The following is a 27,932-nucleotide window of genomic DNA, read 5'->3' as shown; positions in this document are numbered from 1 at the left end:
CTGAAAAAAGTTAATCTGATTTCCCAGAATAGTTAATTTAGGTGTTCGGGGGATATAAGAGACATGTATATATGAACCTGTATCATTCGCCTGACCCCTATACCACACATATTTACAATACCATGGAATATAATAGAAATTTAGACATTATGATGATCTCAGAAACGAGGTTAATAACTGTGCCATATCACAATACTATATTTTGTGTGTGTATTTAATTTTGTAAGTCAATGCAAAACTAAAAATTTTATTTTCTTCATCTTCATATATATTTAAGTGATTATGGAGTTTGAGGGAAAATGTTATTAAGAAGACTTTCCCATTGAAAATTGACCACTCTTTTTATAATTGGTTATTTGATTAATATGTAAATTTATTTTGTTTTGACTTTTTTTTGTCCAATTTTCCAAAATAATTACTCAAATGTTAAAATTTGTTGGTAGGAAAAATGCTGATTTAAGGAATAGATATCATTGATAGGGATAGAACCTGTGTTTTATTGTTCTAGGAAATTCCTGGATGGGGAAGCTTGCTCCACCAGGGCAGGCTGGCACCTTCTTTGCAACTTGGAATCTTGGAGAGTTGCCTAGATCAGAGGTGTCAAACTCCCAGCCACTCACTGGTTTACCATAACCAGATTAAAATGTAATTGTAAATGTAAATGTAAAATGTAAAATTTTAACAAGGTAAATACAAATTAAATATAGACAATGTTCATTCATGGTTTTCCAAGTCAATGTGCAGTGGCAGGGATCTGTTTCTGTTTTAGTTTAACTTCACTGGCCTAGATGACTAAGAAGTTAAGAGACTTGAACCCAAGTCTTTATGATTTCAAGGGCAAGTCATTTTACTTCTCAATATAGGCATGGAAAGAATTCCATCCTTTAATGGATCTGTGATCTTATCAATGTATATATTTCTAGCAATGATGTGGACCATAGCCCATCTTTGTATACTTTTGTCCATATGCTCTTATAAATCTTCCACAGGTGGACCACCCATGAAGAAGAGATAATATTGGAAAAACTAAGATTGTTGGAAATTTGATGTAAATTAAACATCATCCCCAAAATTTAATTTTTTTTTGTCTAGAATCTAGTTATTGGTGTTAAGGAAAAGATTGAATCACTTCCTTATACTAAAATTTAAAACAAAACATTTTCTAATATGATTTTTTTTCTTCAGTGAAGTTAGTGTATTGTCATTTCTTTCTTAAAGAGAATCTCCCTTTTCCCTCCGCACAGGGAGCATGGCCACAAGCAGGCTAATAGGTGCAGTGGCAGGGACCATTCTGGCCCTGGGGGTGATTTTTGGAGGCACAGGGTGGGGAATGGAGTAAGCATCTTTCTGAGTTTCAGAGTTTTTATGTTTGGTGCCTAGTGTGTGAGGTAACTGTTGGTCCCTGATCCTTCCGTGTCTTGTGTCCTTGGCTTCGTGTCATGTGGTGGTTGTGTTTGTGGTGTGATTTGAATGTTTCTGTGTCATGGAGTTTGCTTGTGCAGTGTTGAACCCTCTCCCGTCTGGGACAATGTGGGGCATAAATGAATAAGTTTGTGAAGATTTGACAGCATCACGATCAATATTTTCTAAATGTCTCACCTACTACTCAAATTGTGAGAAGAATTTAAAAATACATAGATTTTGACAGCCTTTTAGCTGTCAAAAAAATCCACATGAACCGTGTTTATATTACATTCAGTTTTGTAATCTGAGGAGATCCCCTTTATCAGTGGATTTTCACTTTCCATGAGGTGCAGAAAAGAGCACTTAGCCAAAATAAACACAAGTAATAAGGTCTCTTGAAGGAAGTCTAAAGAATGAGGTATTAATATTTTCATTTATTTAATGTTATAGGGTGGTACATAGCATGTTTCAGTGGGACCCCAAGTTAGAAGTTAGGGAAATCTATGGCACTTTCTTCATCCTTTTGGAAAATAATTAGAATCAGTCAGATCTGAAGTTCTAGCACCAATTGCATGCCTGCAGGTTCGTATGTCTGTTGTAGTCTAGTCTACAAAGCACGGGGTCAAACAGTTAGTAGTTATCTTATTAACTAATTACCATGAGAGGAGCTGATTGTTTCATGCCACTTCCAATTCCTTCTTGGGTTGATTGTGTACATCAGTGGTGTAAACTCAAATAGAAATGTGGGCCACTAAACCATATATACAGATCCCTGCAGGCTGCAGATTGACTTAGAAAGCCACATATTAATATTATCTATATTTACTATATTTTTACTTGTTTTGCTAAATATTTTCCTATTACATTTTAATCTGATTCAGCCACACTTGGGAATGTTGTGGAACACATGCATCCTGAGGCACAAGACACCCATGGTGTACATCACCCAACCTCACAAAATAGGTGTGAACTCTCCATGTGATACTGGATGGGTGTGGAGCTGTTCTAGGTAGAGTGACCAACACTGTAGGTTGAAGGATAACAAGCTTCTAGCCTTTCTCTAAGCATCAGTATCAAATAGAGTGCCAAAATACCTCTCACTGAGGCTGAATGTCTTCTTTCAATAAGTTGATGATTTCACACTTATCACTCCTCTTCAATGTCTCTCAGAAACAGGTTAACTCTATCTTTAGCAGAAACTAGCAATTCTTAATTAAATCAGTGATCATCTTGCAAACAGCTATCATCTCTCCATCTTCTTCCAGATTTATTGGAACAGAAGGATATAATATTTTTTTCTGTGATCATAAAGAGAACACGTAAAGATGATCATTAAACTGATTGAAAAAGTCAGATTGAAAGAATGAGCCCGGGAGGTCACTGGATTAGTAGATAGCAGCTTTGTTTCGTGGAAGTAATGAGTTAGAAATAATATCTATCTCTGCCTGTACTTCCCTAGAAATCACCTAGATAGCTCAGCTATTTATAGACCCAGAGAACATTAGCTAGGTTGGATTTATATGTGGGACTTGATAAAAACAACCTGGAAAAGAATTATATATACTAAAATATATATTTTCTTCATCTTTATTTGGTTAAAATGCATCAAATATATAGATATTAGTAGAATATTTAATGAAATTTTTAAAAATTGAAAATTATTTACCTTTATTTTAAAAAGAATATTTTGACTTTTGCAATATGTATGAGCTTACCTAATACTTGGAAAGTACCAGTATTTTTCTTCATAGACAGAAATTTTATATATACCAAGGAATCATCTTTTTCATAATATTGCTATATAAAATTTTTCTCTGATGTTTAGACAGCACTACTAAGATGTGACATTCATTTATATACTGGCATTCAATTCCAAATCCCCTCTATGAGAATTCCCCATTGAAGTTGGAATGCTCAGCAGCAGTAGCCCCACATTCATTTGGTACATTTTTCACCAACTTAAAATGCACAACTTATTAGTCAGAGTTAAATTTCAATAGTATGATATACTACATTAATAATTAAGCAAGAAAACAATTTCTTAATTTAAAAAGGGAAAAAATTTGAGTTGCCAGCATTTATTGTCCATCGTTTTTAGGTTTTCTTGGCTTGTAGTAGTCATATTTTTTCCAGGTAAGTCTAGAGAGTGTTTTTTTTTTAATAGCAAATTTGTACTGGTTTGATGCCTTGTTTGTCTTTGAAAGTTGTTGTTTGTTTTTTGTTGAATTCAGATTACTACTGAGAACTTCATTATAATGTAGACTGGTTTTTAACTTTAAGAAATATGAAGGAAAGATTATTTGAAACATACTTGGCTTAACTGATATTCCAATGTATGTTTAGTGACTAAGGGGCAGGAATAAAATTTTCTTTGTGTTCAGCTCATTAAATCTAAATAATAAAATCAAACATCACCTATAATAGGGTACATATGTATGCATTCAACTCCTTAAATCATGATTTAATGCCAGAAAAGCAAAAATCAGCTAAGAATGGGACCTGGTTTATGTATTATGTGATATATTTGTGTTTTGGTTTTTTTATATTACATTAACTTGTGATCAAGAGAGGCAATATGGGATAGTAAATAGAACCTTTGAAGTCAGGAAGTCTGGGTACAAATTCTGACTCTGAGGAATACTATCTAGGTGACAATGGACAAGTCCTTAGACAGCTCTATAATGTGCTAGGTCATAGCTAAGGTGCTGATCAATGGAAGGAGTTTCCACATTGGGAAGTTCCCACAATGATGAAATCACAAGTCTAAATCCACATGCTGTCCCTCCCTCTTAAAAATCCCAAAACACAAGAACCCTGTTGTCAAAATAGGTAAAATTCCATAGTGAAATAAGAGACTGTTATATGGTGGTTTTCCCCCCAAGGGAGGGAAAATACATGTTACATACATGTGATGCACACATGTGTTGTACTCCTTTGATGGTGAGTCTGGGGGCATAGCTGAGAATTCCAAATCTAAGAGTCAACCTGTTGTTTGCATTGACACATCTCTTCACCTTTAACCTCTTGTCCACCAAAATATAGTTCTCCAACACATTAAAACACATAAAGTATCCAGTTTACCCTCACATTCATGCCTCCAAATGCAGGATCTAATTAAAATCATGCCCATTAATACCCAGTTGAACTTTGATATGAACAAGAAGGATTTTTTACACCCGTGTATGTGCTTGCCAGCTCAAGGGAGTTTGGGAGGCTAGGAAAACACTTGGCTATGCCAAGTGTTATTTGCGCTGTGCTACTTAAATTTTTAAAATTTAAAATAGTGAGGAAGCATTGTCCTGAAACTTTTAACAGACTTTCTGCAGGTTAGTATTATAATGGGCATGACGGGTAAAATAATTCTTGGACTGGGTTCAACCTTCCCTTGAACCAGAGAAAGTAGTTTTATGTGAAAAAATGTTGAGCTAGGGGTTTTGTATGCAAAAGAGAATTGCAACATAACTTATTTGTCAAACCGTTGTGACTGAGAGATCCACTTTATAAAGTTCATCTTTTATACCCATTCTGGCTCATCTGTTTCTTACGCCCCTCAGTGCCCTGCCTCTGTCTTGTTAAAAAGAGGGCATTTGGAAAGCAGCCTCAATCAATTGAGTGTGAAGAGTTTTCTTCCTGTTTGGAAGAATGGTTTTCCTGGTCCCTCTATGTCTTCCCTTTCCCACCTCACTTTAATCTTTCTCTCCTTAAAGACAATTTCAAGAGATGCTTTGAAAATGTGTCTCTGGAGAGATGAATTGTGTGTTTCAACTGTAGATCTCTCTTTTAAATTGATCCCTGAGACCTCCCCATTCTGGGTTGCCTGCAATATACATAGTAAAATTTAGGTAACTCTAGGTCAAGTCGATAAGCATTTATTAAGCACATGCTATGTGCTAGGCACTGCCAGCAAGGCTTTTTCTTTATTTTCACTATTTGTGTATTTGTGAGAAATAATCCTGATGTCATATGTCTTTATGATATTATCACAGACCTCAATGTTGGTATTTGGGATTTTGGAAGAGTGGGGAGGGAAAGAGAATTGGGGAGCCAGAAGTAAGGCTAGAGTGTAGGAAAGGTCATTGATGGAAGCACTTGACATTTGCTGTGGTCAACTCTTATTTTTCCCTTATTTAAAACTATCTAAAGAGGAACCTTATGCAATTTAATTATTCCACAGTGAAATGGTTAAAGTTTTAGTTAAGGATGAATCGAAATCCAAGTAACAGCTGCTATAGTCCCTTGACCTTCCAGATAGAAGAAAACAAAGTTTAAAAATGTTAAGAGATCTTTGAAATCACTTCACTGCCTTTCCCTAACTGATGTAAACTAAGTGGTTGGTTCTTACCTATTTCTTCCCATAATCCTTTGTCACAGGTCCTAGTGCCACCAATCTTATAATAGGTTCCATCGCTGGTGCCATCCTGGTAGCAGCTATTGTCCTTGGGGGGACAGGATGGGGCTTTAAGTAAGCAACGCCGCATGTCTTCTCTTCAGTGGCTATGGCAATTCTCTTCTCTGCTTACATAACCAAGTTTTGAGTTCCTGCTACAAGATCTGTAGGTCTTAAAAGTTAAAAATATTAAAAGTAAATGTTATTCTCAAGGTGATTGGGGGTGGGGACAGGGAGGAATGGTTTCAAAACATCAAATATTGTCTGGGTGCAAAGAGAACTGAGTATAGAAGGAAGCACCACTCGCTAATTGAGGGGAAACAGTATGGAAGGCTTTCCAGAAAGATTTCCATTCAGCACTGAGAAGCAAGCAAGCATTTTGAGATCATTTGTACTTCTGGTACTGTGTAACTTCTCAAACAGGCTATTTGATTGAAAGGTAAGCCAGTGCTAAATTATGTGCTTCTATTTTTGGAAACATAGACTTAATAAATCAAACCAGAAAGTACATGTTTTATAATATACATAAGCATCCATGTTTATCACACATATCATGTCTGGTTATAAAGTCACTCAGTTTAAAGAAAAATACAACATTTGGTTGTAGAAAATTTTAAGGTAGTTTATTTCTTTAAATCACTGGAATAATCCTTTAAATTTCTCACTTTGGGAAATGAATAATTTGCAAGTGCTAATATTGATTTGATTTTTTTGCATGCCTTTAAAAACGGTCCTTTTTTGTATTGAACATTAATTAGCAAACTGAGTTGATTTGAACAGGCAAAACATATAATTAAGGCCAATGTGGGCTTCAGAATCTCAATCATGAATTTGCCTTTATTCATAACCATCGTTTTTTAGCCTGGAGCTGTCTAGGCTCTTAATATATTGCCAATTCACTTATTAATAGTCATTTCTTTTCCTTTACTATGCACTGTAGAAATCTGGCCTATAAACAGTATTTTTTTTATTTTTGGACACACAATCAATATAAATTGCTAAGACATTCATGTGTCATATATTTCCCCTGTAAAGAAATGCTTACTTGCACCTGATGTAGTAACACAGAAAAATGGGATAAGTCTATCCAGACAAATCAGGGTTTTTTTAAATCTACATTTACATTAGTCTAGGCTGGAAGGGCTAGGAGGGACATTAAAAGTTATGTAATCCAACAGCCTCATTTTACAGGTGAAGAAACAGGTCCAGAGATGGGAAGTGACTTACCTAAGGTCTCGTAGCTAGCAGACCTCAGAGCAAGAATTTTAACCAAGGTTCTCTAACTCCAAATCCCATAGAATAATTCTATAGATCAATAATTCTGTAGAAATATCTTAGTATTAATTCACAGGATCTATAAACATAGCTTTTAAAAAAAACTAAATTATATGTCTAATTGCTCTATTTCTTAAATTTCTTTTGTGTATACAACCCAACTTTGATCTACTTAATCCAATTAAAATAGTTACTATAAGTGAAAAAGGACACAAAATGAGAAATCATATGAAATCTCCTGCTTTAGGATAGAAAAAGATTCAGTGTTTTTTTTGTACCCTAGAGTTTTGCTAACCTAGGGAATATATATTGGGATTTTCTTGATAAAGTCCAAGGGCTTGACTGTTGTAACCTAAATCTATAAGTTCATTTTCAACTGGTTTCTTCCATACATATTGATCCATCATATACTTGTCTAAGGAAACAACATTTCAGCAACATAGATAGCTGGAAAATGTCATGGCACAAGGTAGAACACAATTTGGAACTGATTTGATGTATACAAGACACAAAATGTAAAACTAACATTTGAGTTGTGCTTATCATAAAATTGACATTGATCCCCTGCAAGCTCTAAATCTCTTATCTTGCATCTAGGTAGAAGAGTCCTTTTCTATTTAATAGAGTACCCTCCCTAATTCGGATGAAGATCTTTGTGAGACAAAAGGCCTTTGTAAATTTCAGTGGACTCCACATTCTCTGGATTGATAATATTCCCTTGCAATCTTTTTCCGTAAAGATTTCTAAAGCCAAACAAATAGGCTACTACCTAGATTCTTTCTTCTCAAGGCACCATAAAAGGCAATTCTGAGGTCCAGCCATCTTAAGACTGGAAGCTGATAGCCTTGGACACATTTATACATTTAAAAATACATTCCATTAGCCACCTTTATTATCCAGTTCAGTTCAAGTCATTCACCATTTATTAAGGATCTGCTTTGCCTAAGGTGTGTTCACTTTCACCAGAAACTGTTGTGGTTTCTTCCAAGGTTTTCCTAATGAACACCTGGGTGAGTCTGCCATTTCAAAAAATTCGATGTGAGAACATTATTCTGTAGCAGAACCTCAGAACACTGGCCTGGCCTAGCTCACAGCTTGAAGTGCATGTTTCTTTGGGGGATGATGGAAAAGCCTTCTTTTTCACCTGTGTGTTAAGTGAGTGAGGCCCAGCACACGTCATTTCCAGACTGAGGGTCAAATTCTGTTTGCTTTCCCAAAACAAAGATATGTATATAGTCTTCAAGATGGTGAAAAAAGGGGATGAATGTTCTATGAAAGGGGAGATGGGGCACCTATTGATTTGGAGACCACTCTGAAGGCATGCAGTCCAAAAAAAGTCGGACTTGGATATATGAGCAACTAACCAGTCAGACTTCTGGCCAAGTTTAGTATTAACTAGCAGTTCATTGAAAGAGTGTAAGAGTGTCTTTTACCGTAACCACTAATGTAGTGGAAACAGGGCAGAAAGGCTCTTCTTCTAGCGGCACAAACAAAAAATGGGAAAGCTACTTTATGTGCAACATCAAAGGAAAAAGAAAAGGCTCTAAAAATAAATCTGGAACCCTGAAACTTAGCCTTTTAGGGGATTTAGGAAGGTCACAGCTTTACATTGTTCATTGTTGCTTGTATATGGATACTTAATAGTATAACTTGCTATGATTTAACTGGCAACCAGATCCTACACGGTTTTTAAAGATGAAGGTGTCCTGGATTTTAAACATTAAATACATTTGTAGCCTATCTTGGTTTGTGTGTGTGTGTGTGTGTGTGTGTGTGTGTGTGTGTGTGCGCGTGTGTGTGTGTGTGTGTGTGTGTATAAATAGATATAGATATATATCTATATCTATCTATATCTATCTATCTCTCTCTATATATAATGTATGTGTGTATAAGTGCACGCATGCATGCTTTTTTGACTACAGCGTTAGTTAACTAACAACTTTTCAAGTGGTGTTTTTTGGAACTGAAAGGTAAATACTCCTGTTTTCTAGTTAGATTGAAGACTTTTAAGCCTTTCATTGGGCTCAGTGCAAAATGGAAGGAGTCTTCTTTAAGAGTAGAGAATAGTAGAGAAGAGTTTGAAGAAAGACTTTTGTTTTGTGTGTGAACATGCTAACTGGACATGAAGTGAGGGCTTTACTTGTGGCAAGGAAACAAATCAATGAATTCAAGAATTAAGCTTTTAGGGTAATATGTGCTTGTAGAATATATGCTGTATGGTAGAGAGAATGACCATTTCCTCCTAAAATTGTATTTCATCTCATAGTCTTAAAGGTATAAGACTTCAAGTTATCAAAATGTTAAAGAAGGGTAACCTTCCATCCAAACCCTTATGGTTATTCAAGTCTAGAAGCAAACTATCTGAGACCTAAGGTCTGCCTTTGAACCTATTTCTTAAAATGTTTTTCTTAAACTCTTTTACCTCCAAATAAGAGGAGGTATGTGTGTGTGTGTGTGTGTGTGTTTTGTGTGTGTGTATGTGTGTGTATGTGTGTTGAAGAAATACCAAAATCATGATTAGAAAGTTGTAAATTTCAACATGGTGTAACATGCTTCATTATGGAACTCCTAGAAAGAGAAATTCAGCTTGATTTGGTGGGGGATTCCCCCTGCCCCTGTTTCAGATGAAGTAAATTTGTATGACAGATACACCATAATTACAGTAACTTTTAGTTAAAGCTAAACTCTAAAAGCTTATCATTGCCTGGTTTAGAGGATAACAGGGGCCTGATTTAGTCTAAAATTTTTCAGGTCTCCAGAATATCAAGATTCCTTGGTGGTCACCAAGGGCTCTTGGAATTTAGGAGGAAAAATGATATTATTAGTTGTAGACAATATCTTCTAGTGACAGATCTATCCTCTCATATCTCTTCCTTCATCTTTGCTCACCTTCCCTCTTCTCCTTCTCCTCTCCTCCTCTATATACCCTTCCAAAAAAAATTAGAACCAGTGTAGAAAGAATCCCAGACTTTACAAACAGTGTCCTAGTTTTTGTCTATGGACCCTAACACACTGCACTCAAACATAAGAGTTAACATGAAAAGAAAGACAAGCATTTGGCAGAGCATGAGGAGAAGGTGAGACAGATAAATGACTTGAGGATAAAATCAAAATGGTTGAGATGCCAGGTTTCAATGTTATGCTCTTCCTATCATTACATCATGACACTAAGATGGAGTTGCATTACCCAATAATTTGTCCCATAATAACTTTTGAATAGTACGCATTGGATTGAACCTTCCTGGCTCTTCCTGGAAACAGATAGTGAGCAAAGCTGTGGTCTCTATAACCTGAGGAGGCAGGGCAAATGGATTAAAGGGGCTTAGCAACAGTCTCATATTTTTAAGCAATAAAAGAAATTGATGGAGGTGGATTGATGTGTAGACTAGTAGTATTGGTAGAAAGGAAGAAAAAGCCTAGTTGGCAGTTGAGAAGGAAAGATTACAATGGTTAAGTGGCTTATTAGCAAAACCAGAATCATAAGTGAGCCATGGTATTTCATAATGTTCTTCAGCCACTATGTTGGTAGAGCCATGCCATTCAGGATGCAATCAACTGTCTTATGGTTCCTCTCCATGTGGTACACTTTCAGAATCAATTGCCAGTGGCCTTTTGTAGCCATTTATGAGTTTAAAAGATGTTCACTTGAGCAATTATACTGAAATGAGTATTTCTGACTTTAGCTTCTTGATAGTATATGTTTCCATGCTACAGGCCAGGTGAAGGATGCCGTCAAATACAATCAGACTATAGTTCCAGTATGTGTGGGCCTACTTTGGCTCGTGTTTTATTTCGTGGAACTAAGAGACAAATTGTTAATGAGTTCAGCTAAAACATGAATTTTAGAATTAGTATCTATGGAATAATACTAAGTGTTTTGCACACTCTATGAGATAATAACAGAAAACAGGTTAGCAGTTAAAATATGTAGAAACTTATTGCTAATTGAATTTTCTCAGGAGATTAAATACATTTTTCTTTTTGAATCTTGGATGATGGTACGCTTCATTATTCTGAGCAAATGAGACCAATCATCACCAATCCCCACATTTTTTTTTGAATTTCATTTCCAATCCCAGGGATAGCTAATGAACTAGCCCCCTCCCACCATTGCTTCTCTGGGGATATTTAGCAGTCAAGGGAGTTTTTCTAACCACCATGGCACTACTCCTATAGAATGACACTGGCCTGGAAGATTTAATGCTGTCTTCATACTTGGGGTCTAACGGTACATTAGGAAACACCCTGAATGATTGCCTTTGTCTACAGTGGATATGGGAAGCCAGTAGATTAGAAATAGAAGTGAAGATGAGGGCTGGTTCTGATTCTGGCCCAGACCAACTTGTGAGATTTTCAGGATTTCTTGGGGATAGGAATAATTCTAGGACCTCTTCTGGGGTTTCAGGCCATTTTTAGAGACTCTTGGGGAGGAAGGGATGGGAGGAGGAGAGGGATGAATGATGCCTCTCATGCATAAAAACTTCTGAGAAGCTGGACTATGAAAAGAACCTACTCCTCACCAATTGTATTCTTTTCTAGTCTATATTTACAGCTCCAAAGAAGAATTATTCTCTATGGAGTATCCAGCAATCTGCTTCCTTATCTCCGATCCTCTGACTATAGGAGAAAAGGGACAAGCACTCATGAATCTCCAGGAAAATACACAACTGTCCATCTGATAGCCTGTGAGACTTAGTAGCTACCAAAAACCTCCAGAGTGATGTAGGACTGACTGAAAAGCTTATGTTAAATAATTCCCTTTTGCAAGAAACTGAAGAGATTCCTGGGACTTTCAGTTTGGCGTTAAAATTATTTGTTTCCTCCCCCATTTATGATGTTTTTGATTAATCATATTTACCTTCCTGCCCCAAATTGCTCATTGACCAAGAAATGAAGAACAATAAACTAATATGTATCTGAGATTAGGACCTAGTGCCTTTCGTTTTGTAGTTTGAAGAATGTACTAGCAATGGGTGAGGGTATAGGGATGGGTTTTATTTTGCTATAGACAAAAATAATAGCTCACATTAATGTAGCACTTGAAGATTTATAAATAATTTTGACCACTCAAGTCCTGTATGGTAGATAGTCTAAGTATCATTATCCCCTTTTATAGAGACGAAAACTGAAGGTCAGAGAGGTACAGTCCACCCGGGTCTTCTTGTTCCAAACCTAATACCCATTTCCACCATACCAGCTGCCTTTGCTCATAGAAGTTAGTGAAAAATAGGGACAGGTAACTTCATGCCTCTCCTCTAGGCTGGTATTTTAGGAAGACTGAGCAATGAATGAATTACAGGGTATGAAGGTGCAGACTGATATCCATCATACCATCCATCCTTGTGTGACACCTAATGTGCCCGGGTTAGTAGAGAGCAGACAGCTCCCTATTGGAAGGAAATGGAACAGTCACAGCAGGAAAGTTGTGGAAGGAAATTATCTAGGTGGAAGCTCCAGTGCTTATGGTTTCACACTAAACTGTACCAGATGACTTCATTGGGAGAAGTATAGTTACAAACCAGCCCTGACATAGAAATCCCCAAGTGTGGTTTAGTGGAAAGACTGCTGGATTTAGAGTCAAGACCTAGGTTCAAACCCCAGCTCTGTATTTACTTACGGTGAGACTTTGGGCAAGTCATTTACTCTCTGGTTCTCATCTACAAAACATGGAGGTTGAACCAGATGACCTCTAAGAGCCTTCCAGCTCTAAATCCTTTGATATCATGATTGTCTTTAAGTCCCTTACCCAGCACAACCACAGAAACCTTTCTTACTTATTGTTCAGAGTATTTCTCTGCCCCATCCCCCCTTCAGAGGTTCAGATCCCTCCTCCTATTTCCCCCAGTCCCTGGGACTTCACTACCACCCTTTCTCCCTATCTATGTGAGCCTTCAACCTCTGCATTTACCCTAATGCTGGATGATAGGGTTCTATGGGGACATGGATGGGTTTTGGGGAGAAGGGATAGAAGAGCCTTATTAATTGCTAGTTCTCACTATCCAAAACCCCACTGCTGGCTCCCCTTTAACTCTCCCTATTCCTTACTCCTCACCCAAGTTGCCATTCTACTCTTCATCCCATTTTCCACAACTAGAGCCTCCATCTTCCTGTCTCCTACCCTCTGTCTGCTCGCCTCTATGCCTAGAATTACTGCTTCAGGCTGCAGGAGGGACCTCCTATTCTTAATGCCCAGCAGGTTGGACGGTCAGGGAGTAGGAAGTACTGCTAGGATTGAAGAGAGGGTAAAAAGCAGATGGGAAGGTACAGAAGATCATGAGATCATAGATTTAGAGTTAAAAGGGATTTTAGAGGTCATCTAGTTCCAACCTTCTTATTTTACAGATGAGGGCAGGGAGGCGCAGGGAGATTAAGGGACTTGCCCAAAATAACACAAGGAATAAGTGACAGATTGTAGTCCTCTTGACTCTCAATTCAATGCTTTCCCCCCTATATGGACAAGTTCCTGCGTTCTCAATTTGGAATTATGGATATATTTTCCTACAGAAACATTGTTGAATGTGGTGGTTAGGTTCTGTGCTCCCATTGATACAGATGAGATCAGGTATATAGTGAACTAAACAGGCTGGCCTAAGAACTTGACCCCCTGGGTAACCCTGAAACTCCTCATGCATTTTCCTATAGATTGATTTAGAAACAAACTTTTCTAATACAGTCCAGTTATAAAAGCATAGAATGCAGAGCTAGAAAGGACTTTTAGATATCTAGTCCAACCTATATTTGATAGCTGAGGAGGCTCAGGCTCAAAGATACTAAATGATTTGCCCAAGATGATAAAATTAGTAAATAGCAATCCTAAGTTTTAGGATAGCCAGGAATGAGTTTTGCCATCTTTCCCTTTAAATGTGAAGAGGAATACCTCTGCTATTTTAGATGTGGCTGTGATTTTTATAGGCAGTATACTGGGAAAATTCATAGGATGTAGACTCTTAAACATAGTCGTGATTCTTACATTTAGTAGATTAGGGAAATTTAGGATATTTGGCTTGAGTATATTACGTGTATAAGATTATCAATATTTGTCAATAATATGATTGTTCTTTCTCCCACATTCATTCCAAATGACAACTGATATTTTGTTTTCCTCTGTTCTGAGTTACTTCTGCCCACCTGGCTAGATAGTTTATATTGCAGGTTTTGGTTAATACATTGTTCTTATTTTTCTTTAAAATACTTACTAACAAGATAGTATCACAGTTTAGGAGTTGTATTCCTGAAGGTGGTATGGGCCACCCACTATAGACCATTGCGTTGAAAGACTTGACTTAGGGAGCTAGACTTTTGGTCTTATCTCTTTTCCTGCTTTAACTTAAGTACTGTCTGTTTTGGAGTACATTGGTTCAAGATATATTAATTAATTTAATACTAGATAAAAAAGTTTTTATGTGTGTGTAAGAAAGAGTAAATCCTGGGTCTAGGAACAAACAATCTCTGGTTGCATGATAACTTGGTGGTGGGAGTGACATACATACCCAATATTCTGATTAAATGCATGAACCCCTTGCTTGATGCCCCACATAAAGCCAGATTATGAGGAGGTTGCACCCAACCTTTTGTCGTTGCCTTGTAGTGTCTTGCTGTCTTATTGGCTTAGGGGTCACTTTCTAGGAGATTGGACACTGTGCTCAAGGCTTTTTACTTGCTGACTCTGATACGCACTAACCTTCTGCACTTGCTCAACTAACCTGAGTCTGTGTCCATTCTCCTTTGAGTGCTCAGTCTTACTATACACTCTACTTCCTTATTAAAGAATAAAAAAAATGCTTTCGCATTTGGTTCCATGAGGTGGTAAGAGCTCATAACACTGAGGCACTGAAATGATTGTACTGGGCAACAAGCCACTTATTGCCTTTCCTGTGGGCATCTAAGCAAGTAAAGTGACAATGAGAGGGTTGCTACAAGATCCTAAACATTCCAACTAGCTCTTGTAGCCTCAGATGTCCCGTTATGCAGTAAGCAAAATGTCCAATGGGAATACCCAGTCCTGTGAGACTTTCTGCTATTTAGGGTTCCATATTGGCCATGCTGTTCCTACATGACAGAGGAGGCCATGGAGGCTTCCTTTGATTTAGTATGAGAAAGTGGGAGGGACATTTGGCTACCCAGAATTCATATTGGCGAACATTCTCTAGATTTATAAATATTGACGATTTTCCATCTCGATTCAGAGTGAATTTGGAGTCTCTGCCTCAGTGTGAGTTGATTACTTTACTCTGGACCTAACATTTGTTATTATCATTATCATTATTACTGCTGTTAGTCCACTGTGGTCTGATTAATATTGTGTGTGTTTTTTTTTCCTGCCTCCGTCTTCTTTTGACACACTCTGGAAGAAATGTCAAAAAGAGAAGGTTTGATCCGAGTCAGCAAGGCCCCATCTGAAGCCACAGCACTGTACAAGTCTTCCCCTTGTACTTTGGAATTCTGGGTATGAAGTCCTTGCAGCCAGTATGCAGGAACTGCTAAGTCGATAAAGAAAAACCCTGAATGATGACCAGAAAACTAGAGGTGGGGTGAGGGGATGAGGGAAAAGAAAACTGTCCTTTTTGGAAATAAGTTCAAATACTGATCCCTTCCCTACACCTTGTCATCAAAGGGAGGGGAAAAGACAATCCAGGCATTAGAAGGGAAAAAAAAACTTTCAGAATATGTTTGTGGTTTTGTTTTGTTTTTGTTTTTGTTTTTGTTTTTTTCTAAATGGAAGGAAGAAGGGGCAAAACCAAATCATGTGCAATAAAAGGACCATTTCACAAAAATAAAACAGCAGATGATTTTTTTCCCCTCTCAGCCTGCTGACATTCAGAATCCTCGAAACAAGTGGCATGACTTTTTTTTTTCTTTTCATATTGATGACAACTCCAGCGGCATGAAGAACTAATTTTGAAAGGGTATAAACTGCATGGCGTATATACAACAAGCTCACAAGCCAATCCTCAGCAAAACCTGCAACTGAATTCATAAAGCGACGAGAACATGTGAACTCAGAGAAGATGATACGGGGCGCATTTCATGTAGGAACCTCCTTCATCAACTATATCTAGTGCTCTTCTGCGCTCTCTGTCTCTCTGTCTCTCTCTCCCTGTCTCTCCATCTCTTTTTCTATCTCTCTCTGTTTCTGTCTGTATTTGTCTGTCTGTTTCTTTTAACTCTGTAGCTTCCTCCTTTTGTTGAGTCACCATTGTTTTCTGACCTGGACCAAAGGCCCTTTGAATATGGGAGCTATTGTCTGGATGATGATGCTAATGTATATTTCTTTTAAAAATGTAAATAATGGAAATAAGAATTTTTGACCTCATTTTCACTAGTGTCTATTGAAAGATTCCTTGTAAAGGCTCTCTGTAAATTGATTTATTGCAGGTTTTTTTGCTCCTCACTTTTTCTTTTTGGTACCATGTTGCTTGGTGGGTGTTGGGCTTGCTCAAGTTTTCTGCAATAACTTGCAGATGCAAGGAGTTTGGGCATGGAACAGGTGTGGTTTAATGTTTGTATGCTCAAAACCAAAAAAACTACAATAACAAAATATCCACATTAAACTAGATATGTAAATGCAAATGTATGTAATAACTACAAGTCTCTCTAGAATTTTTGATGTCATGCAAAATTTGTGTATATAATGTAAGAAAGTAGACACCTTCTCAAATTAATCACAAAAGTGCCAAGTTCATGATTTTAATATTTGGTTTTAATAATTTTCTTTCCCTCTTTCTCATGTGAAAGGAAAACAAGCTTAAATGAAGCCTTAAATTATAATCACAATTGCCCAAAACTTGTGGAAAGCTAAGCTTTCCTTTTTAGTAGTATACATACATATATACATATATAAATATTCTTGTCAATCTTCCATTCATGTTCACTCTGTCTCTCCCTCATTGGGGAATCTCTTATAGAACCATTACTGGGAAAACAACACCGACACTTGCCTCCTTTGTTAACATCGTTATATCAGGCTTTTACTGTATGTGGTTGTGTTTGGGGGAATACAACTTGACTCACATTAAACCCCAATCCATGTAATACTGTGCAATTATAACAGGATTTTACTGTATCTTAATTCACACCGTACTCTTCCCTCTAGGCAGAATTTCAGAGATAACCTGTGCATGCAAGTCACTCTGAGTTTCCTTCAACATCATGGACTCCTTCCCATTTCTTGTCAGGATAACTTCTGTTTAAGTGTTAGCTATCACCACTAAGTTTTGAACAGATTTTGTTCTGGAGGAACCCTCCTAGGTGGGCATTTTGATAGCCAGCTAAAGAAGAGCTCTGCAGGAGAGGGTCACAGGTTAAAGCCATCTTCAAAAAAAGGTTCAAAAAGAGCCAACAATATCCACTCCTTTGGAGAAAAACAATGTGCCATTCAACTTGCTTTTGCTACTGGACTGGTTTTGAAGTTTTGCTCAAAGTCCTTTCCTTGAAAGAAAATAAGTGCAATGACAATAATTGCCACCTGTTTTCCTTTGGCTTTGGAAAATGCCATCTGTAAGAACTTTTTTTGTTGCTGTTACTTTTAGTTTGAAAAACTGAACTTTACAGGGTATATTTAATCATAGTGGTATCTCATCCAAAGCAACAAGCATTTATTTAGCACCTGCTGTGTGCAAGACTCTGGGCTAGGCATTAGGGATATAGAGACAAGTCAAGAAAACAAGCATTATTTTAATTCCAACTGTGTTCCAGGCATTGGGCATACAAAGAAAGAGCAAAATGCTGCCTGCCCTCTAGGAGCTCGTGATGTGATGGGGGAGACAATACATAAACCACTGTTTGAGGAAACAAAAAAGAGTCCCTGCCCAAAAGGAAATGCCATTCCACTGGCTCATACAGCAGCAACCTTTATTTTTTAAATGCGAAAGCAGACCATACTCTAACATCTTGATATTGTTATTTATGAGTAATAGGTGCTACATACATGTGCAGTCTCTCTCTAGAAATAAGAGCGAGGTTTTTGTAATAACAGGGCTCCAAAAGAGGCTGATTAGCCTTCATAAGACGCAAGGTTATATCCGTGTGTTGTAGAAGTGGGCTCTTTCGGGTTGGGGGAAACTCAGAGTACTTGGACTTTTTGCTGTTGCTGCATTGCTTAGTGCCTCCCTGTTACGGGATGATGCCCACCCCCTGGCAGACACTAAGCTGTCGCTATGTAAATGATACACATTTTGCTTCTGTTCCAGAGATAACATGGTGACTCTAGAGAAACACCATTTGCTATTCGTAAACAAGTTCAGTCTATCCCGTTTCCATTTTTGAGCAATTCTCAAACAACATTGTGTATGTGCGATGTTATATTTAAATCAGACCACAGTGGTCCCCAATATTATGTACATATGGCCAGTGTCCGTGTAACTTTTTGTTACACTGGTAGTTTTGTAGGTGATAGGAACCTAATGCTCCAGTGTTCAATTACTTGCACATATGTGTAAACTACACAAGCTTCACGCTGTGTCTGCATTGAATAACAAAGGCAACCAAACACCCCACAGGGTTAAAACAGAAAAGAAAAAAATGTAAAATTGATCGTAAGAATCACCTTTCCAGTGGTGTTGGGATATAGAATTTCTACCCTTTCACGACATATCGTTTGACTTTGTACATGCTGTTCTGTTGCTTAATGTTGTGGGGGTGTATCTTCTATTAATTTGGGCCCATCACACAAGCCCATCACTTTCTAATATTACTCAACAAGGATAAGCGTTCAGTGCTGATGAGTTCCCATTTCACCTGCTCTACTTTTGCTGCACTAATTGACGACATTGGGATGACAAGATGTGTGCTAAAGATGTTGCTCATACTGGTTTGCTGCATGATTCCACTGAATAAAAGCTAACCCTACTAGACAAATGAACAGAACATATAGGTGCATGTTAAGAATCAAGAACCACATAGAACTCTGGAGTTTTACCAAGTTTTCTTTACTATGCAAAGATGGGTATTGCACAAACAAAATTCAAAGACTAGTAGCTGAGGAATTTTACAAAAACAATACTTGAATTTATTTTGTTTAAAAGCATCCCATCACGTTTTCTAGTCACTCTCACTTTCTCCATGAATTTTTCTTTAAAAATGATTTATAATTATTTTTTAAGTGCACAGTTGGATGATTCAAATCCATTTTGATTTGAACTTAATAACTCATTCACATCTTGTTGGCTACTGATGAATGGAGATTCAATAGTCATTATTCTGCATCTTTTAGTCAAATGAGTATTAAAACTTTCATGAACATACAATGTTGTTGCTTTATGTTTTACTCATTTTCTTGCTACCCTTTTCTGTATATTCTCCTATGTTGTTTATTAAATGTCTGCTCAGAATCTCAACTGCGTGCTAGAAACAGTCTTTTAATGAAAAATTAGTTGAAATTGCTGCATCGGATCCAGATGTGCCAAATAAAATAAATGTTTTGATTAAAGATGAATACCTCCCTCATCGGGATTCAGGCTTCCTTGCATGAGAGGACTTTTGTTTCTTTAAAATCAATAAAGAGACAAGGGAGGCTGCTCTTTTTCTGAATTATAGATGGAAATGGGAAGGTCAATGATAGTAGACTTGAGATTAAGACACCAATTAATTTCAAAATAGGTACAGAACTCTTTTTTTGACCAGGAGGGTTCATGGTGAGCTGTTGGGAAAGCATTCTAAATTTAATGTTCTTTGCCCCAAGCATTTGCCTTCTGAACTATATCTGAAGAAGAAGCATAATATAGGGGAAAGAGAACTGACTTTGGATCAGAAGATCTGGTTTCCAATCCCACCTTTTGGTCTTGTTTGGTCAGTTCAGTTGTGTCTGACTCTTCATGACCCCATTTGAGGTTTTCTTGGCAAAGATACTGCAGTGGTTTGCCATTTCCTTCTCCAGCTCATTTTAAAGATGAGGAAACTGAGACAAACAGGGATCAGTGACTTGTCCAGGGTCACACAGCCAGTAAATGTATGAGGCTAGATTTGAACTGAAGAAGACTAAGCCTTCCTGACTCCAGGCCTAGCAATCTATCCACTGAGCCACCTACTTGTCCCAATCCCACCTCTGATGCTTGCTATCTCTGTGATCTTTGACAAGTCCTTAACTTCCCATTGTCTTAATTTCCTGATCGGTAAAACGAGGTGGTTGAGATAGTCTCTACGGTCCCTTCCATGTGTATTTCTATGTACTATGATCAACTTAATTAATAGCATATTAGTCCAAATAGCGTCTACATTTTTTTCTTTCCCCCAATCCTGTTTATGCAAAAAATCTGAGTGTAAATGATCATTGTGCTCATACTATGAGAAGTAGAGAAGAAAGGGACAGTAAAAGTGGTAAATTTAGAGACCAGTGATGATCTTAAAAAGAATGACTTTGAGTTGAAGGAAATGTCTAAAAACAGTAAATTATATTTCATATGAAAATTTTACAAAGTTATTTTTAGCTGACCTCCATATTTTTAGCTCTCCTTTTAGGAGTATGGCCTATATCCAGGGATGACCTATATTTAGATCAAAACATTTTTGTTGTTTTTATGTCACATATGATTCAATGCAACCCAAAGGACAATGTCCACAGGATTTTCTCAGCAAAGATACTAGTTTGCCATTTCCTGTTCCTGTGTGTCCTCATTTTATAGATGAGGAAACTGAGGCAAAGGTGACTTGCCCAGGATGACACAACTAGTAAATGTCTGAGGATGGATTTGAACTTAGATCTTCCTAACTCCAGGCCTGGAATTCTACCTGCTGCACTACCTAGCTTCCCTGATCAAACATTAGTGCTACTTCATTTGACCAAGATGAAGATTATTAAAATTTGATATGATACAAAAATGTATTTTAAACAAATATCATCAGCATTCTGGCATCTGTGTGGGCCAATTAGGTATGTTCATATAAAATTTAGGAATATAATCAAAGCTTTAATCTTAGGAGTGACATTCTCTTTTTTTATTTTTAGGCAATTGGGGTTTAGTGACTTGCCCAGGGTCACACAGCTAGTAAGTGTCAAGTGTTTGGTCTGAGGCTAGATTTGAACTCAGGTCCTCCAGACTTTAGGGCCAGTGTTCTATCCACTGCACCATCTAGCTGCCCCAACATTCACTTAACACCCAGTGACACCTCTAAGTGCCTCCTCATCTCTAACTCCCCCAATGAGGAGAGTTGGTATTGGAAATTTATTATAACAGTTATTGGGAATAAAGTGTGGAACCCAGAATGAGGAAGAGCAGAGGTCGAATCCCATTTCTGGTACTTTCTGCATGACCATGGGCAAGTTGCTCCACCTCCATTTAGTCTCATTTTCCTCATCTGTAAGAGGGATACCAATGGTAATTATCTCATAAGGCCATTGTGAGAAGGGGATGAGATAATATATACAAAGCATGTTACAGACTCTAAAGAGCTGTTTGTTGTTATTTAGTCATTGTGGTCATGGCCAACTCTTTATGATTCCATTGGAAGTTTTCTTGGCAGAGATACTGGAGAAGTTCGCCATTTCCTTCTCTAGCTCATTTTACAGACAAGGAAACTGAGACAAACAGGGTTAAGTGACTTGTCTAGGGTCATATAGCTAATAAGGGTTTGAGGCCAGATATCAACTCAGGGAAGATGAGGCTTTCTGATTCTAGGTCTGATGCTCTATCTGCTGCATCATGTAGCTGCCCAAACAGCTGTATAGATGCCATTTACCTCAAGCTGAACAGAAATTTAGAAGACATTCTTTTCCAAAAAAAAAAAAAAGATTATGTAAATTAAAATTATTTAGGGTTTGGAGGATCATGGATTTACAGCCATGTAACCTTAAAAGTCATCTAGTTGGTTAGCTTATTTTTAAAGATGCTGAAAATATGGTCTAGAGACATTTAGAGAGGTTTTAGCATAAGTCTGCACAAGTAGAACTATCAGAGCTGGGGCGTGAACCCAGGTCTTGTGATTCTTAATACAATGTTCTTTCCATGAACCATACAGCTGACCACCTCCATTAGGAAGTATAATATAAAGTTTATTGTATGTAGTTTTCCTTCCTCTCCAAAAAAAAATACTCACTTTTTTTTGGTTGATTAGTTGTGTTGACCCCACTTGGGGTTTTCTTGCAAAGATACTGGCAAATGGCAAAGCATTTCCTTCTCCAGTTCATGTTTACAGACTGAGGTAAACAGAGTTAAGGGACTTGCCCAGGTTCACATACATGTACACACTCATACACATACATATACACATGTAACGTCCCATTTTATTCTAATAATATCCATCTTAATTAAATGAGTCTGCCTTCAGTAAATCAACGCTGTCAGAAGAGATATTTTAAAATAAGAGACATAATCCTACAACACACTAATTTCAGAGAAATCATTTTGCCTAGAATTGCTAGTGTGCCTCAGAGTCATGTGGAACCTTTTTCTTTATGGCTTCCAGATCATACTTCCATTGGACAAGTCAGATATGCCTGGCAACATTAGTTAAAAGGTCTGCCTTAACGTGTTCTTCATGGTTTGGAGAGGAAAAAAAATGTTAATGAATGAGGAAGTATAATGTAATGGACATAGTATAGTGTTTCAGGTCAGGATGGCCTGGGTTGGAATGCCCCATCAGATATTTACTAGCTAACTATGTGATGATGGCAAGCCATATTACCTATCTAAGTTTAGGTTACCTTGTGTAAAATGAGAGAACAATATCTATTGTTTCTTCCTCACAAGATTGTCATGAGGCTTAACAGATGTTTATCCTAGGGCTCCCCAAGAACACTGGGTGTAAACAGACCAGGGGTTCAGTATTCAGGCTTGACTTCAAATGGTCAGGTTCTCTTTCTTTGGAGAGTTGTCATCAGTTAAATTAATCCAAGAAAGTTTCCAATAAAAATTAGTGTCTTGGGTGTACTCAGATATGCATGACAGGATCCTGCACAAGCACTCAGCATATATGTCGAATTTGGGACAAACTTTATTAAATCCAGATTGGACAATAACTAATAATAGGAGCCCATGAAGAATTATAGAAGCATAAACTGCTCAAATGGTCCAGCAATGGTACCCTGGAAAGGAATTGCACTTGAGGATGTTGTCTGAGTGACCCTCTATCATTCACAGAGTCCTACACAGTCTCCCTGAGAGCGGTGCTTAAACCCTGTGGTTTAGATATCCTTCAAAGGTAAACGTGCTTTGGAGCTTTCTGAACAAGTAGCACTTTCTAATTGGATGTGCCCTGTTTGAATAACTCTCTTTACTCTCCCAGTAGGATGCTACAAAAGAACCATGTGGATTGTATTCTCCATTCTTAAAGACAGAGAATGCATCAGAAAATATTATCCCCAGAAAGTCCATTGCCCAAACAAACATTTTAATTTGGTGTTACCATAAGCCAACTCTCCAAGCTGATGCTGGTGCTGATGCTGCCTAGAGCATCTTTTTCCTCTGTTAGAGGGCTCAATTTTGAGATCATGCTGCCAAGGGATTTCAAATCCTTCCCCTTTCCTACAGAAGTTTGAGGTTTAGGAAGAGTATCCTTGAACGACCCTCTGCGTCTGCCGGTGAACACTTGTCTCCCATTATCGTTTGCCTCTGCAGTAATAGTTACTGCTGCTGGTGGTGGGAAGAGATCCCATTTTCCTCCTTGTTGCACTTCGGAAGAAATTGGTAAGGGAATCAAAAACAATTCCTCCAGAACTAAGCCCCTAAAGAGTAGTCTCAAATTACTTTTCTAGCCCAGGACGGTGCTGTTTCCACTAGACTCCTTTGTGATTTATAAATGAATAGCTCAAGAAAGTGTATGGCCCTAGATCAAAGTAGAAATGTGGGAATGTGAACTTGAAGATCAGCCAAGCTCTTACTTGCATTGTGCTTTAATATTTGCAAAGCACTTTATAGATATAAGGTAAGGGATTAGGGATGGGGGTCTTAGAAGTTCTTGATCAAATTGAAGAGCTGCTCCAGTCAAACTGAAAATTACAGGGTTTGGGCCATTGTCAGTCCCTAATCAAATTGAAAAATCACCCGCTCAGACTGACAGGATGCATAGAACACCTTGAGACTGAGTGACTGAAGAGTCTGTGTCTTCTCTGCCACCAATCACTAGGCCCTCTCTAGCTATGTGACTTTGGGAAACCCACTTTACTTCCCTAAGTTTCAGCTTCCTCTGTGGTAAAATGAAGGAGTAGATGATATAATCTCTAAGGTCACTTCCAGCTCTAAAGTGAATGTATAAAAAGAAGATGTTCTCTGAGCAGGGCGGGTTTGGGATTAATAGTCAAAACCATGAGATTAAAAAACACACATATAGTCCTGCTCTGTGTGAACAATCCTCCCCTCCAATACAATAACGACAAATGTTTACATAGCACTTTACAAAATGCGTTCCCCACTGCAGCCCTTGAAGTAAGTGGTGTAAGCATTGTTAGCATCATTTTATTGATGAGGAATCAAATTCAAACAGGTCATGTGACCCATCAGTGGTCTTATAAAAAGCATGGGACTCAGTATACTTGACCTGCAGTGAAGTTTCCCGACTGTCCATTTCATCTCACTATTCATTTCTTTCAGTTCCTAGTCCTGATCTTATATTTCTGTGGATTTTCCCATTGACATGATCATCATGGGCTGGGGGAGCAAATATATTACTCATTGTCACAGATTTAGAGTTAGAAGAGGTCATCTAGTCCAACCTTCTCACTCTCTAAGTGACACTTAGACCCAAAGAAATGAAATGATCTGCTCAAGGTCACACAGCAAATAAGGGGGAAAGCTAGGAATCAAATTGAGGCTCTCTGACAGCAATACCAGCAATATCTCTACTATACCATATTGTCAGCAATAATAAATGAGAATTCTTGATCTGGAAACATTCAGATTTTTCTTGGCAAAAGGCCCAGGATAATCTGGGTCTAGTATGAGGACGTAGGAGGGGGAAGCCATAATAGCTTTATAACCATCATTTTGTGAGTTGTTCAATTAAACAAGAGGTCAGAATAATTTCCATAATGCTGTATTGCTTCCTGCCAGAAAGAATTAGCGTTTGCCTTTTGAACTGCTATGCCTTGGAGAAGACAGCAGGGTATCCTATCCAGCCAAAATTCACTTGCCTGCTGTTTTCAAAAACTCAAGGCACTGGACATATCTCTAGAAGTTAAAAAAGAATAAAATGAGTCTATGTGATATCGGAAACCGCTGTCAATCTGGTAAATTATAGGTTTTAGAGCTTTGAGAGAAAATAATGAAAGGTCATTGAGGCCTGGACTTCTTAACCTTTTCTGTGTCAGGGCCCCCTTTGGCAGGCTGGTGAAGCCTATGGTTCCCTTCTCACAATATGTTTTTAAATGAATAAAAGAAAATACGTAGGATTACAAAGAAGGCCAATTATATGGAAATGCAGTTATCACAACACTTTTTTAAAGTTCACAGACCCAATGAGTGGGGAATTTCTGATGAGTCTGATGCCCTTTTTTTCCAGAGGAAAAAAGAGATTCAGAGAGAAGTAAATGACGGATAGGGAGGAAGCAGTAGAGCTAATGTTCTCGCCAGCTCCAAAATGTGTACTTTTGGCTAGGCCTTACAGTCCCTTCCATATATGTGTCAGATGATTGCCTGTGGCTTTCATTTCCCATCATGATTTATGACTGCATTTCTATTTTTATCTACCCTAGTGAGGTGACAAAGAATCTATGGGATTTCATATCCCATTATGATTTGTGAGTACATTTCCATTTTTATCCACCTTATGAGGTGGCAAAGAATCTATTAGTGATGGACACTGCAAGGCCAAATCTGAAGCCTCAAGAACATTTATCTGGTTTCTGCAATATGACTATCTCTCTTCAATTAAAAACAGTTTTATTTTATGAGTGATCAGAATGGAGTGAATAGAGAAGAGCTGAGAAGGGCTTCTGATTGACCCAGGGACTACCATCTCTACCTGGAAAGCCTCATGGTTGAATGTAAAGAGCCCAGGGGTGGTGCTGGCAGCGGTCACCATAATTCAGCGTTCATTTCCCTGGAAGAGGGCTCTTTTAGCATGGAAGAATAATTCATGAAATCCTGCCCAAAGAGAAATTGGCTTCTAGATTATGGCCATGCCAGATGTTCCTAGTACTTGGAAGATGATCCTGGCAGTTAATCAATCAATCAATCAAGCCATGGGCAGTATTATGTGTCTATTATGTGCTACGCTGGGTGCTGGGAATAAAAAGACAGCCCCTGCCTACAAAGAGTGTATATTCTGTTGGGAAGGAAGGGAAGAAGGAAGGAAGGAAGGAAGGAAGGAAGGAAGGAAGGAAGGAAGGAAGGAAGGAAGGAAGGAAGGAAAGAGGAGGGAAGGAAAGAACAGAGGGAGGAAGGAAGGAAAAGAGGAGGAAGGAGGGGAGGAAGGAAGGAAGGAAGGAAAGAAAGAGGGGAAGGAAGAGAGGGAGGAAGAAAGAAAAAAAGAAGGAAGGAAAGAAAAAGAAGGGAGGATGGAAGGAAGGGAAGAAGAAAGGAAAGAAAGAAGGAAGGGGGAAAGAAAGGAATAAGGAAGGAAGGAAAGAAGGAAAAGAGAAGGGAAGGAAGGAATGGAAGGAGGCAAGGAGGAAGGGAGGGAAGGAAAGAATGAAAAAAGAGGAGGGAGGAGGGAAGGAAGGGAGAAAGGGAAAAGGGAAGGAAGGGAAGGACTCTAAAAGACAGATGTGAGAAAAAAGTGCATGCAGACATGAGAGACATCAATTGCAAAGGCCTGCAGGTGGCAGGTAGAGTGTGTCATGTGTGGAACAGCAATAAAGCCTATTTAACTGGAGCGCACAGTATGATAAGGGGAGAATTTGAGTCAGGGAGACTAACTAGGAGGCATTTGTGCTGCTTCAGGAAGAGGGTCCTATTGCCAGGTCGCCATTCGCATTCTTTAAAAACTTCTTGTGCCTCTGGGTAAAGCCAACGCGAAAGGCAGCTTAGTATGCTAAAGAGAAGATTAATGCTTATGGAAGGTTCTGAACACTCAGTCTTTAGACTCAGCCTGAGCTGGTGGCTTCCCCTGAAGAAGTTGTTGGACAGCCAAAGACAGTGGAGAGTTGAATTGCAGAGGAGCATTCAAACAGTAGCACAAATAGAGACCATACTCTTTGACCACAAATTTTCCACGTTGGCCATGAGTAGGCTTGGGTTACATTATGTGGTGGCTGGTAGGAGTAATTTGAATGATGTCATTACTGCCAAACTATCTCCCCCATCCAGCTGGGATTTGCTCTTTCATATCAAAGCATTTTGTTGGGTAGCAAGGGGGTGAAGTGGATAGGGTTCTGGGCCTAGAGTCAGGAAGACCTGATTTCAAATCCTGCCTCAGACACTGCTGTGTGTGATGCTGTGCAGGTCACTTAACCTCTGTTTGCCTCAGTTTCCTTGACATAAAATAGGAATAATAATGGCACTTGTCTTGTAGGATTGCTGTGAGGATCAAACGAGGTAATGTCTGTGAAGCACTTAGCACGGTATCTGGCACGTAGCAAGCACTTTATAAATGTTCATTCCACCTCCCTTCTCTGAGTGTGGGTCTTTTAGAAAATGCATTTACTCCCGCGAGAGATTTCAATATTAAAGTCACTAAGACTTTAGTGTGAATTCACAGAAACCTTAATTATCAGGGCAAAAGGAGGCTTGGAGGTCATTTTACCTATTGCACAAGTTAAGAAACTGAGGTCTAGAATGGGCAAATGACATTCCTAAGGTCCCACAGCTAATAAGGGGAAAGAGTCTGCCATGTTTCTTGGCTCTGCATTCAATATTCTCTCTATCAACCACAGCTACCTCTATTTAGTAATTAGCCAATAAGCTTGGGACAAGATGAGAGCACTTGTTACCCAAAGGGGGTGGAACAAATATAATATCTCTGTAGATCTGTGATCTCATTAGGAGTACACTACTTT

The 27,932-nt window shown here is 38.3% G+C and overlaps 1 protein-coding gene across 2 annotated transcripts in view; it reads left to right on the top strand.

The window, feature by feature from the left end:
- The window catches only part of ADAM23 (ADAM metallopeptidase domain 23), a 244,957-nt gene extending 225,464 nt beyond the window's left edge, over positions 1-19,493 (top strand). Inside the window, exons 25-26 of one of the 2 annotated variants that reach the window (XM_021008750.2) lie at positions 5,776-5,866; positions 15,418-19,493. In XM_021008750.2, the coding sequence (XP_020864409.1) occupies positions 5,776-5,866; positions 15,418-15,466 (140 nt within the window). In that variant the 3' untranslated portion in view covers positions 15,467-19,493. The remainder of the gene's footprint in view (positions 1-5,775; positions 5,867-15,417) is intronic. The other variant, XM_021008754.2, reaches the window with a different exon arrangement.
- Positions 19,494-27,932: the final 8,439 nt, after the last annotated feature.

Source organism: Phascolarctos cinereus, unplaced genomic scaffold (genome assembly GCF_003287225.1).
Source record: "Phascolarctos cinereus isolate Bilbo 61053 unplaced genomic scaffold, phaCin_HiC Scaffold_7;HRSCAF=346, whole genome shotgun sequence".
Classification (NCBI taxonomy): domain Eukaryota; kingdom Metazoa; phylum Chordata; class Mammalia; order Diprotodontia; family Phascolarctidae; genus Phascolarctos; species Phascolarctos cinereus.
The sequence above is the reverse complement of the archived record's forward strand: the minus strand, read 5'-3'. Positions and strand labels throughout refer to the sequence as shown.